General features: G+C 39.8%; 1 protein-coding gene across 2 annotated transcripts in view; it reads right to left on the bottom strand.

The window, feature by feature from the left end:
* The window catches only part of cutlet (chromosome transmission fidelity protein 18 homolog), a 408,876-nt gene extending 399,761 nt beyond the window's left edge, over positions 1-9,115 (bottom strand). The window contains exons 1-2 of one of the 2 annotated variants that reach the window (XM_083141467.1): positions 8,899-9,115; positions 4,809-4,913 (exon numbers count right to left, since the gene is read on the bottom strand). In XM_083141467.1, coding sequence (XP_082997593.1) covers positions 4,809-4,884 — 76 coding nt within the window. In that variant the 5' untranslated portion in view covers positions 4,885-4,913; positions 8,899-9,115. The remainder of the gene's footprint in view (positions 1-4,808; positions 4,914-8,898) is intronic. The other variant, XM_083141468.1, reaches the window with a different exon arrangement.
* Positions 9,116-13,305: the final 4,190 nt, after the last annotated feature.

Raw genomic sequence — 13,305 nt, 5'->3', positions numbered from 1 at the left:
TCATACCGAAGTATGGAGTTGGCCACCTCCTGAAGAGAGATGAAGGGAGCCAGGATTAACTGGTCCTTCAAGCTGCGCGGCAGCTGTTGCACAACGTGGGTGAAAACCTGGTTGTCGGCGATTTCTGGCAACGCAAGCCTAATCATTTTGACTTGTCGCCAGAAATATTTGTGCACTGATCTGTGCTGGGATGGGTTGTACCTTTCGTTGAGAGCCTTCGCAAGGGAAGAAGCTCTCCACCCATCCCCTTGGAAATATGAGAGGAACTGCCTTTTGAAATCCGAGTAGGACTTGAACTTTCGTTCGTTCCTCTCGTACCACTGCCCTGCCTCGTCCCGTAGACAGAACGAGATTATTTGGAGGGCATCCGCCAAATCTACCTCCAGGAGAGTGAGATCTCTCTCAAACTCCTGCACAAAATCTGAGGCCAGCCTGTTCCCCTGCCCGTTAAAGGTTGGGAGCTGTTTGAGATCAGCAAACCTAACCCTAGGTTTGCTCTTGTTCCTCCTCCGATTCTTCCTCTTCCTTTGGCTGCGGACTTCGGCATCCGAGCTTTCGGAATTGGATTCCGGGGAGTTACCAAGTGGGTGGTACTTGTTAGGGGGAGACACATAGCCACTGCTCTGGTCAGAGCTTTCGTAACCCTTAGGTCTTCGTTTGGTTTTGTGCAAGGCATGGTAAACAGACACATTCCGTGCAGGTGAGACGGGCATGGTGGCTGACGTAAGTGGAAGGGCGGACTGAGTTATTCGTCTCTCCATCCCTTCCAGGCAAGCAAGAATCCTCATCAGGCTTGCATCGTCAGACCTTTGTTCTGCTGGCAGCTGCTCCTCACCAACCCTTTGTTGTGAGGAGGTGCGCTGCTCAGTGACTTGGCCCTCGGAAATGCATACATGCGAGCTGCGGCCTTCCGCCTGACAGTTCGGCATTTCCTTCCTCACTTGCTCGAGAACCCTGTTCTCGATCGTGACCATGTGGTCACTGCAAGTGAGCTCTCTGCATATGTTTTCTAGGGCATCTAACCTCCCTAGAATCTGAGCTGTGGTGGTCTGATTGTCACCGCCTTGCACTTCGCTAACGAGTTCCCTCAGTTCCGAAATTTGGCCTGACACTTGTGTAAAATCCCTACCTAATCTTAACTCTAGGTCATTACATTGGATCTCTATTTGGTTAATTCTATTGGTGTTGGTCGCTACTTGTTTAGTTAACAATTCTGAGGTCTTCGTGGTGGCATTGTGGATGGAGTCCAGTCTGGCCTGGAATTCCGTCCTTACGGCTTCAAGTTTCTTATTTACTTCAGCTGATGCCTTGGCAAATTCCCTACCCTGAACATCAATTTTCGCCTCAAGTTTCTGACCCTGTGCCTCAAGTTTCTGACCCTGTGCCTCAAGTTTCTGACCCTGCGCATCAAGTTTCTGACCCTGCGCATCAAGTTTCTGACCCTGTGCTTCAAGTTTCTGACTAACATTTTCAGAGACTTTCGCTTGCTCCTGGAGCATTGCCACAATGAGGTCAAGTTGGGGGTTACTACTGGTACTTGCACTACCGTTGGGTGGGAACCCACGACCTGCTGGTCGTTCCAACGACCTTGATCTGGTATTCATATTTGGGGAGTGCCGGTACTGAGTCTCATAATCTTGCGATCCGCGCAAGAGACAAAAGACAAAGACATAAAGACAGACGATGGATTCGGGAGTTGAATGGCTTTGTCTACGCGGCTGGTCCAGGGATACGTGCCTCCAGGTTACGTTGCCGAACAATAGGATAGGTTAACCTAACCTACTCACCCACTTTGGGCTTGATTGAACCTATGAAACTACTCTGCTGTGCAACCTGGACGCACCCATCCCCATGCAGCTCTACGCTGTCCTCCAGTGACCATTAACATGGAGGATGTCCCCAGTAGACCAGCATCCATTCCGAGGAATGATTGCTGGTGTATCATAGGGACTTTCAGCCTAGTTATTCCGGAGCGAGTGGTACGCTTCCCGGACTTACCCGCCCAAATATGAATTGATAAATCAAGATGTTGGAAAGACACATTTAATATTCGGGGTACTAATACATTTTAACTATATACAAGCACTGCACAAACTTATAAGATTGTTTTTACAATTGGAACCAACAAAATGGGTAATAAAAACACTGTACTTACATATTCTGCATTCACCTTACCACACCTGGGCCTTGTTGCACATGTCACTCCAACTATAAATGGGGAGATTTTCTGAGAATTTACACGAAAAATATAGCGGTATCTTAAGACATATGGGTATTGTCTTGCAAATGAACGGTTTCAGGGAGCTATATCACAAAGGATGTGCCGATTAATTATGGATGTCTTTGGATACAAAGCATCATGGCTTCCTGGAGGCTCATTGTCCTCACCATGTGCTTTTGAGAATTTCAGAATTTTCATGGATATAGGTTCCATGCACTTTAAGACACTTCCAGTGCTGTAATTCGTTCATATTATACACTACAGGACTATTCCCAAGCCCTTATTGGATATTTCACACACTGGTGACACCATTGTCCTCTCTCCACTGGCCTACTCTGGCCCAAAACTTGGAGCGATGTTAACTGTACCAACTGTTAGCAAGAAGTGAAATCAAGATGGCTTCCTCACATGTTAAAAGCTATCACAGACTCATTGTCTGGTAGCCACGCCCATGAGGCCATCTGATTGGTCCACAGCACCTTGGGTTACTTGCCTTCATCAAGTACCTTGAGAAGCCCAATAGATGGCAGTCTAGTCAGGGCTAGTTCGACTGACTCTCACCAGATGGCTCTGGTGCTGTGAGACCGATTGTCTTTTGTCCAAAAACATCGATTTTTTGATGTTTTTGTGGTTTGTTTGCACATATAATTGTTACTTGGAGTTATTTTCAGGGAAAGCAAGTTATTTTGTGCTTGCACAAATATTATCCTGGAAATATCTGTATTAATAAAAAATTTGCATGAAAAGTAACATGTGCTCTCTGAATTCTACCTATCAACAAAAGGGATGTATTTTTGATAACCAATGAATTTTGGTCTGGGGCTTATTATTTACTTAATATTTTGATGTTTTATCATACTTTTACTAATTAGGCCTAATTTCTGTTAATCTTAACATATCTGGGAATGTCTATTCCTATTAATTTTACCTGAATTGAATTGGCCTTGTACTTTGGTTGGAGTGGAGTGCTGCCTGTATGTATTGGGGATGTATACCCAACCTTTGGTTGGTTATAGTTGCCTGGTTCCTTCCAGCGTAGAGATGTTAATTATTGAAGATCAGGCACACACAGGAAATGGACTACGTAGAAATTTTCAGCGAAAAATGCATTAACATCTCTACACTGGGAGGAACCAGGCAATGTCAAAGTCTACTGTGTTTCAAAGGCAACAGATCCCATTGCGATAGCACTGGCTGAGACGATTCCACACAGGTAAACCAGCGACAGCGAGAAATCAGGCGAGGCCAGGGTGGCTCAGTGGTTAGAGAAATCATACGGTATGCCAGAGACTCAGGTTCGAGTCCTGGTCAAGCCTGCATTTTTCGCTGAAAATGTCTACGTAGTAGATCTTCTGTGTGTGCCTAATCTTCAATAATAATACCAACTCTTAACAATTTGTGATATAATTTGTTGGTGTTTGACTAGTCGTAAAACAGTTACTTTGTGAGGTACAGCAGAAGCAGGGGATTTTTCTTGGAAAACCTCTTGCACATGAGTGTAAGAATGAATAGTAAAATACTCTTCAGCAATGCACACACGCTGCTCAAAAGAATACACCATGCTGAATCAATTAAAAGAACAGGCATAGTAGCGTCGAAAGTGAGCGAAGAGAATTCAATGTAACCAGAGATAGACTAGGATTCTCTCAAGAGTCCACTTTCGGAACAAAGTCTTGGTTTATGATTTTTCACGTAAATGTATAGCCAATACTTAGGCACATGTGGCGTGCGTCTGTTGACAATATTTCGACCTGCTAGCATTGTCATATATGTTCCAAAAATGGCACTTTTTCACTCAACCCATAAAATCCATCAAATGTTGCACATGACCAATATTGGTCGCAAATCACAGATTGACATGGCACCAGTCATCAGACATATAATTATGACCCTCCGATAATTTCTTACGTACTTCTCTCATTCAAAAGTGCATTTCTGGAAAAATTTTAATGCTGATTTCCGCCAGTTATGAATTTATCTAAATTTTCTGTATGGAGAAAACTGATAATTTTAAGCATTGAAAAATGTCTCAATGGATGAGACTTTATAATGCAGAAAACCCGGTTTAAATATCTCTTACGGTTTTCATGATATACATTTTCAAAGTTTGGGTTGTGTAACTTTTGAAACAGTCTGTATAAGAAGCTGAGCATCACGGTATTCAAAACATCACTAAATCATTTGAGAAAACAGAAAATGGGGTGTTGGGGGGACAAAGAGTAAGAAATTATTACTGAAAGTCTGGAATGTTCAGAACGTTGATTTAAAAAAAAAATGCTAAATTACGCTGTCCTGCAATTTGAACTTAGAATCATCAAAATTCCGTACATATTACAGCATAAGATCACAGTTATAATGACTGGTGTTAACAAGCAATTAACCGGCAAGCACTAGCACCATAAAGTTACGAAAATGAATGGGCTTATAACAGAGACTTGACTGAACAACATGATATAGCTACAAATATAAATGTTTTCAAGTGCAATAAATTTCAATACAAAGCAACCAAAAATAAAGATTGATAGTTTCATTTTATAACTGTATGCATGCAGGAATATATAGATTATATACATTCGTAACAACTTACCTTCCATTTCCCTAATCATCTCCAACTCATCTGCATGCATGAGTTCAAATTCTTCTTCAGGATCAGGAAAATCCATTTTTAAGTTTAACTGATACAACAGACCTACTGAAAGGAAAGAAAATTTAGAACATTAAAAAATACAATACAGACTCAAATTAACAGTACCAATTGATAATATTTGTACTTTTTTTAGGCTAATTGCAACAAGGAGGATGAAGATATTTATGAAGGAAAACAAACAAAATGTTGTGCCCAAACTGGAACTTCAATGTAGAACCTTTGTTTGTGTGATCGTGAGACAGCTAGCAAATTAATGAACAGTTAAATATATTGACTATCATACTAATGGAAAAAAATATTTAAGCTCAGATATGCTCCATCTTGAAGCATTACATGCTGCATAAAAATATACAACATTATTGTTTACTTTGTCAGTTTCTCACATTTATATATATTGTAGGGCTAATTATCCCAGCATAAAGTGGGTCTGGGTCTCAACCAGCCTCAAATCAATTGGCACCTGAGAGCAACCCTAGGGGGTAAAGATGGCCAAAGTGTGGTGCTGATCACATCACCTCCAAAATGGCCGAGCTTGAGAATGTGTAGAGGCCCTACTCCCACATCCCCTAAATATGCTTTCATGGCATGATCCTATATGCTCAGTGGACTTTACAGTAAGGCTAATTATGATAATAAGGCTGAATGATGATAATCACATTGAATGAATGGAAAGATAATTATGAACATCCATACTTCAACCACAAGAGGTTCATACAACAGGGTGGTTACAGACATGCAGAAAAGAAATTCCGTGACTTTTTCTGGTTTCCCAGGACAAATTTGGCATTTTCCACCATAGACAACTGAAAATAGTTACAAGATTCGCATGAGGGTATGACTGAAGATGACCGGACCCTCTCCGATTTTCTTCATATTTGGCATACTTACTAATTGAGGCCTGCTAATGACGAATCTGAAGTTAAAAACGTCTAGAAATTGCAAACCATTGGCGTGTGGTTAGGTTAGGCAAACATAGTTAAAATTTCGTGTCGTGGTAGTATCAGGATCTAGAAATAGCAAAATAATTGCGAACCATTGGCACTAGCCTCATGAACCATTGACGTGTGGTTAGGTTAGGCAAACATAGTTAAAATTTGGTGTCGTGGTAGTATCAGGAATATATATATTTGCTTGTGAAACAAAAAAATTCGCGAAAATGATGGTTTTCATTCCGAAAACTAATGCCTTATTTTCGCTTATTTTGCAATTTCTAGACGTTTCTGATAACTTTTAACTTCAGATTCGTGATTAGGAGGCCACAATTAGTGAGTATGCCAAATATGAAGAAAATCGGAGAAGGGTCTGGTCATCTTTAGTCGTTCCCGCATGGGAAAATAAACGTTTCATTATTTAATTTCTACATTTATTTACATGCTAGAGGTAGAACCCAGTCTTCTTCTAGAATAAAAAAAATATATAGCCTAATCTTTTGTGAAGAGATAGAACTAAGGTTCCAAGGTATTTGTTATTGTTAGGGCCCGGGATTTTATGTTATACCTAACATATTTTTTATATATCATGGGATCGAATTTCGGAGTGAGTTCTCGACGTATCTGGTGATAATAAACTGAAATTAGCAAATTTTATAGGACATAATTTGACATAATTTATAATTTTTTTTTACAACATATTTATTCCCTTTTCAGGCAAGATGACATATTTAGCTATCTATAATTTCCTACATACAAATAATTATTTAACATGTATCCGGATCTTTATTATCCACTTATTTTGAGACTCGAAACTGAAAACATTCATCACACCTCTGTGCAGGCACGCCCACAGGATATTTTCCTGGAGGAGGGAAAGGGACCCCTTGCCCCCTCCGGGCATCCATGCATCTGCGTTATTGTCTGAGCTTGCATGATGTGAAGGAACTTTGCCCTTCATTGTTGTACGCATTCACGAGAATCGCCAGCAAGAATCGAACCGAATTTGAACTTTTGTATGACCTTCTTTTTTCCATTTTACAACAATTAAAAAAAACTGACAGTTACGCGCTCAAGTCAGCAGACTTTGATTTCACCAATAATGCGAAAAAGAGGTCGACTTCAAGAAAAGAACCTGGACATGCGTGTTTGTCGATAAGAAGTAAGAACAATGCTTGTATATAAAATCGAAAATTACACTTCCAACAAATAGGTAAAATGTGTCAGAATAGTAAATGCACCTGAGGATAATTGCGCAATAAGCGCCACGATTTTTCCAATGTTTCTCCGTGCATTCTACATGAAAAGAGATTCTAATTTCATTTAATACATCATCCGAACTTTGTTGATATTGCATGGAAAACCCAGAATTAAATTGTAAATGAAAAAAAAGGAAAGTTCTGCTTTGCATATATTTGGGATTCACTGTTTTTGTTTTTTGCATTTTTCTGACATTTTTCAATTTTTAAGACATATTTTTTATTTTTTCTGACATATTTACATACATATTTTACACTTTTATAGGACATAAAGTCCCGGGCCCTGGTTATTGTTCACTGCATTGAAAGCAAAATACCTTGCCTGCCCCTCCCTGAAAAAAAAATATGTGGAAGCACAGTTGACAGAAGACATAATAGTAGGCAATAGGAGTTCATCCTGAAATCCTCCACCCTCGATATCGGTAGTGATTTTTTTTTTAGGAAGATTGCGTGTTGCAAATTGTGAAAAACAAAATTCTGGAGAGCAGAAACAAATATTTACGAGTGTACAGCCGTTTAAAGTGGAGATACAGCCATTTAAAGTTGAGAGGTGGAAGTATACTTGCGGTCATGTTTCGTAGCAGCCACCCGTACCCGTACCGATGGATATATAACAGTCGCTTTTTCAGGCCTAAACCCAAAAAATTGCCCACCTAGTCCGGGCTCCATCCCTGTGGTAATTGATCTACCGCCCCTACCGCTCCCGCATTTTTCTATGGAGTCCCTTTAAATACATGTTAGAACCTGCGCAACACTATTTTTCGACAATTCACTCAAACATAAGGAAATTAAACATTCACAATCCACAAGTCACTCAAAAGAAGAAAAAGAAAATGTGTAGACGTGCGCCTGCGACATGAATCCCTGAAAAACCCGCAATGACGTTACGTAGGTAAGGAATTTTAATATTACAAAACTGTAAGTTTCGTAGCACGTAGATCTCTAAAAATTTTCTTCCGTGCTAGTTAAAAACACCCTTCCTTAGAAGAAACTTGATTTTGGACGAAAAGATTTGAAATGTGGTAGAAATCGTGGGTGGAGGATTTCCTGAAGGAGCCGGCAATAGTCCAGCACTTTATTCATTCACTCTCATTTCTGGAATGTGACGCTCAAGAATTGAAACAAAACAACAACAATTAGCAGGACAAGTTCTGTTCAAGCATCAGCTGTGTGGTAATTGAAAATTTTCCATAGGGGGGGGGGGTGGAGTCCAGTAACAACTCTTGAAGTTTGAGGATAATATATAAACTACATATATAGTTCCTCCCATGACAAAAATTAGTAACACCCAGAAGGAAGATGCCTGCCACCAGATGTTACCTCGTGTGCGACATATAACAGCTTTAAAAGGGCAGTAACAAAAGTACTTCTACATGAGCAAGGACAAATCATCAGTACACATGACTAGATTCAGCATACTTACGTTGAAATCAAATCAAAACAAAAAATGAGCAGATTCGAACCCAAGATGAACATTTTGATGTGTGTGAATGAGAAAAATTGGTTTTTTTTATCTTTTTAGTGTGTTAATTACTGAAATATTTAGAAGTGAAAATGTAATGGAATTCGTATGTTATAGTAGTAATTGTATTTTGTCTGTTTTATTGTAGTAGATTTTGCGGGTTAAGTGGTAGAGCAGCCACAGGCTGAACTTCGCCCATGAATAAAGAAATTCTAAATTCCAAAGGAGGATTTTCCCTAATACACCAAATACCACCCTGAGGATCAGAGAGAGAGTTGTATAATAAAGAAAGCGAAAAATGGTTGCCATTACCTTATTCACTGATTCAGCTAATGTATAGAATATTTTATGTATTAAATGTCTCATTAATGTTTACTTACCAAATAGTTTCTTGACGTTAATGTGTATGGAAATTTAACAGGAAGTCACAATACTTCCTCACAGATCGTCTGAAGGGGACTTTTGGCGTGATTTCTTACAGATTTCAATTAATTCCACTTAATTCAGTTTGTCGCACGATACAACCTACTCAGTGTCTTCAATATTTCTTGTTTCTGTTCATATCACGGAAATTACGATTCCCGCCGGTTGTCACCATATATGTCACAGATTGTATACCGTCTTTCTTTTTCTTCACCTCTCTTGAGTGTATCGTTTTTATACATTGTGATCTAAAATTTTGAAAGTGTCGTAGACAAAAGGAAACAAAAGAAAGGGACAGAGTGTATAATAATAATCATAATAATAATAATATTTTTCTAGATTATTTGAAAAGTTTCTGTGATTTCGACACTCGTGGCCGCCGGCGTAACCTATCTATGGAATGGGGCTGTTCATGTTCACTGTGAAACGTATCCGGTGGTGGTGCCATAGTTGTTTCCTTAGAAAATTTCATTCATTTGATTGCCCTAAGGTTAGTGGTGGCGATTAGGAGGGTACACTCCAGTTTTGGAACCCAATCGACGCCACAGCCTAAGGTTTACATTAGGAAACGGTGCAGTGTGTTAAGCCCCTATCACACGGAACTGGATTTCTATTTGGAATGCTCTAGTTGACGCTGGACTGGCTACCCATTTGCTAGATTTCGCCTCACACGGTACTTGTTTTATACCGTACTTGTCGATAGTCTTTCGTTCTCATAATGGCGGCCGCGCGAGATGTAAACAACGTATCACTTCAAACTTTTAAAATACGATAACTATCCAACCGAGAGGAATATCACATCGCATTAAATGGTTTTAGGTAGAGAAGAACGGCGCTGATAAAATACCTACTTTACAACGTTTACTATACACGTATGGAAGAATATTTTACCTTTTTCAATTGTAAACATGCCTTTCGTGTTGTATGCACTCGGAAGCCACAGACAAAAAAAAGGCTACTTTACAAACTCACAGAATATCTTCACATGGCCAAACTTTGCTCTGATTGGCTGTTCCACAGAATCTAGTCGAAGAAGTTAGTAGCAATTAGAACATGTCCTATTCCTCAAAACCAGTCAAGCAGTCAGCCAGGCGGCCATGATTACTACCCAGAAAGTCAGTTCATCGCCAACTAGGGCATTCCAACTAGAAATCCAGTTCCGTGTGATAGGGGCTTTATTCAAACGTTATTTATTTTCACCGAAGTTAAGAGTTTCTCGTCAGAATCCATAAGTGTTTAATCACAGACAAAGAAGTGTAGGAGATCGGGAACCTCTACTTAAACCTCGCTGCGCTTGGAAATTGCAGTACCATAGGTTGTCAGCAGATGGCGCGGCTGTCTACTTTTGCTGTTTCCAGCACAAATGTGGGGGGGTAGTTCTTTCATGGACAGTCACGTGGGCTGCAAACGCCTTTATTGGCCAGATCTCTTGTATCCCACGAAGGCGGTTACCAATGGCAGGGCCCTTCTTTTTCGCTGATTCTCTTCTAGCACCACTGTTAGGCATTGGCGACTCGTGGCTTTTTTGGAGTGTAGGAAGAAGTTATGGTAAACTGAGGAAGGTTTCAAAGATGCGTTCAAATACAGTCGTACAAACCGCTCGTACTATCCATTGCATTTAGAATGTTATCTGCAGGCCCACGCACAAGGTAGGGCAAGGGGCCCTTGCCCTCTTGAACCAAGATTTTTTTTTAATGTGAACCTATAAAATCCAACGAAAATAGTATTGACAATATTTCATATTTTGCAAGAATTTCGATTTTGTCCCCTCTCCCTGTCGTGTGAATTGAGGATAATAAAAAGTGCTGCTTAAACTCTGAATTAAGCTAAATACTTCTAAATTGTGCTAGGATTTGTTACTAATTACTTTTTTCGGGTAACTGCAGTTTTAAGATCAATTATGCATATACTTTTCGAGTTTTGAACTTGCGTTACTTATTATTCACTACACAAAATTGTGTAGAATGGCTCAACAAACGAAATGGGTTCAGCATAGAACTTGAAACGGTTTGAGAAAATGGTTTGTTTACCCCCAACCATCTATCGAATTACTGCCGCAAAATCTCCTCGGGAACAAAATCGACAGGATAAAGAACATATAGAGGATGGATCGTCGCATGGTTGTAAAAAAGCGTGTCGCTGTATATGCATACTCCCTTTTATTTGAAACAAGTTCGCTGGTGAAGTATAAATAAGATTTGGACGTAATTTGATTTCTATTTCCTGAAAACGTATTCCTTTGAATTCGATTTCCCTCTCCCAGGGAATCGCGTTTGCTGATTATGCTAGATTTGACCATTATGCCAAAAACAGGATGCCAACGAAGATCAAACTGTGCTACGTTTAGTACCATGTTGTTGGGGTTGGCACAACTGATTGTAGGAACCCCTCGATGGTTCCTCGCCCTGATCTTTAAAAACCGCAAACTTCACCCCTGCCCCTTTTCCACTCCTCACCTATCTGTCTGTAGGATGAACACCGATGTTCCTCAGCGAGCGGCAGCCAAGCCTGTGTGTCCATCGTCTTTCGTCTGCGGATGGAAGGAACGGCACCAGTCAACTCTTGATAGTAGCGAACCTAGTCAATTGTACATACATTGCGCTCATAATATTAAATTATTAAACTTGTAAAAAGTAGAGAACTGGAAGCAAGTATAAATGAACTGTAGGAAGTTCCTCACTTCCTACATGGAGGAATCACCCTTGGTTAGGGGTGATGCGTGCCAGCCACCGCAAAACTCATCCGAAATTCTTCTGAATCTTTTCGTGAAAGCAAGTTTGCCTTTCCTGTGTAATTGATAACAGCTTCTCTGAGTGCTTATTTGAAGGCGAAATTGGGAATCTAAAATGTAGAGATTTTCAACTGGCGCTTGAATTTTCAAATTCAATTCTCAAAAAACGTTTATTATTTAATATTTCAAGTTCTCTTATCGAAATTTTCATTACCATTTTTAAAATAACGAGTACAGTATGTGTTTTCTGCATCACGTGGTATCATTAAATCAGAATAACAAACACCATATAATTATTGAAATTTACTTGAAAGGTAGACTTGAACTATATTATTACTAACGCTAAACTCCGTGATTTCAAGTGTATCGCCAATCGCCATTATTTCCATTTATCGTGGCGAAATTTCAAACATTTAACAATTTGTCGAAGGCACCCTTCTGACTTTATAAAACGTGTCCATTTTTTTATTTTCTTATAGTCTTTCGGAACCCGGATTCAAATTTACGAAATTTCCTCGTTCACTAGACGTTTCATTTCTTCCTATAATTCCGATTCTACGCATCCGCACGCACTTGTCTCGAACAAGAATTACTTGAAAATTGTTGGTACTCTGGCATAGCTGTAAAATCTGGCAAAATTTGGAAATGCCCCTTCCCCGTCTGCGGGGAATATCATTATCCTAACCAAGCTTTTGTACCCGAATTCCACATGATACCATGGACGTCCGCAGGGTTCTTTCCAGGGAAGGGCAAAGAAGGAAATTTTTTTCCGGGGGGGGCAAACAAGGCACATTCTCTCCAAAAATAGTGTTGTTCCCTAAAAAACATTGCTTAAATTTGATTGTATGATGTTCATGCAATAATTAACACATATTATTGTGGCTAAAATGAAATTATACGTATGTGTGAAATACATAATTTTTGGTTGACTTTCATTTTCCAGGGGGGCACGGCCCCCCTTTTCCCCTTTCCGGACGCCCATGCATGATACGGACCCTCAATGGCCAAGGGCGTATCCAGGAGATGGGTCCAGGAGGTCCAGACTCCCTCCAAATTCCTTTCTTCTTTTTGAAAATACTAAGGTGGATTCAGCATACCTTCCGATGAGACATTTGATGTGGCAGGTATAGAAAATTCCCTTTGTGTGCACTGTTTGTGGATTCTGAAAATAACATCCACTAAAATTATTTTAAGTTTCACACTGAGTAGTGATATATGAGCTGAAAACCTGGCTTCAGTGAGTTGTTTTGGTACGGTAAGTGAAGTTTCTTTTTTTTTGTTTTGTTCTTAAATGTTACATTCAGACAGTAAAATCAAACTATTGTCAATGTGTGAAACTCGATTTCTAGAAAAACATGATTCACTTCATTTTTGTTGTTAAATTTCTTCAACCTTGTCAGTTAAGTGGAGCTGTCCGAGTGAACCATCCCAAGCAAGTGGTCTTCTAGCCACAGTTAAAAATTGTACTCTTTATCTGTGAAAATGTTTTCAGTTTTACTGTACAGTTGTCAAAGTATTTAGAGCCCTCATCACTATTTAGCCTCTGCTCTTTCTTACTCAAGAGACGTTAAGAACTGTTTCAGAGACTTGGGGAGATTTCAGATGAAGAATTCAGCCAAATATTTCAAACTGC

This window comes from Lepisma saccharinum, chromosome 20 (assembly GCF_977018435.1).
Source record: "Lepisma saccharinum chromosome 20, izLepSacc3.1, whole genome shotgun sequence".
Classification (NCBI taxonomy): domain Eukaryota; kingdom Metazoa; phylum Arthropoda; class Insecta; order Zygentoma; family Lepismatidae; genus Lepisma; species Lepisma saccharinum.
The sequence above is the reverse complement of the archived record's forward strand: the minus strand, read 5'-3'. Positions and strand labels throughout refer to the sequence as shown.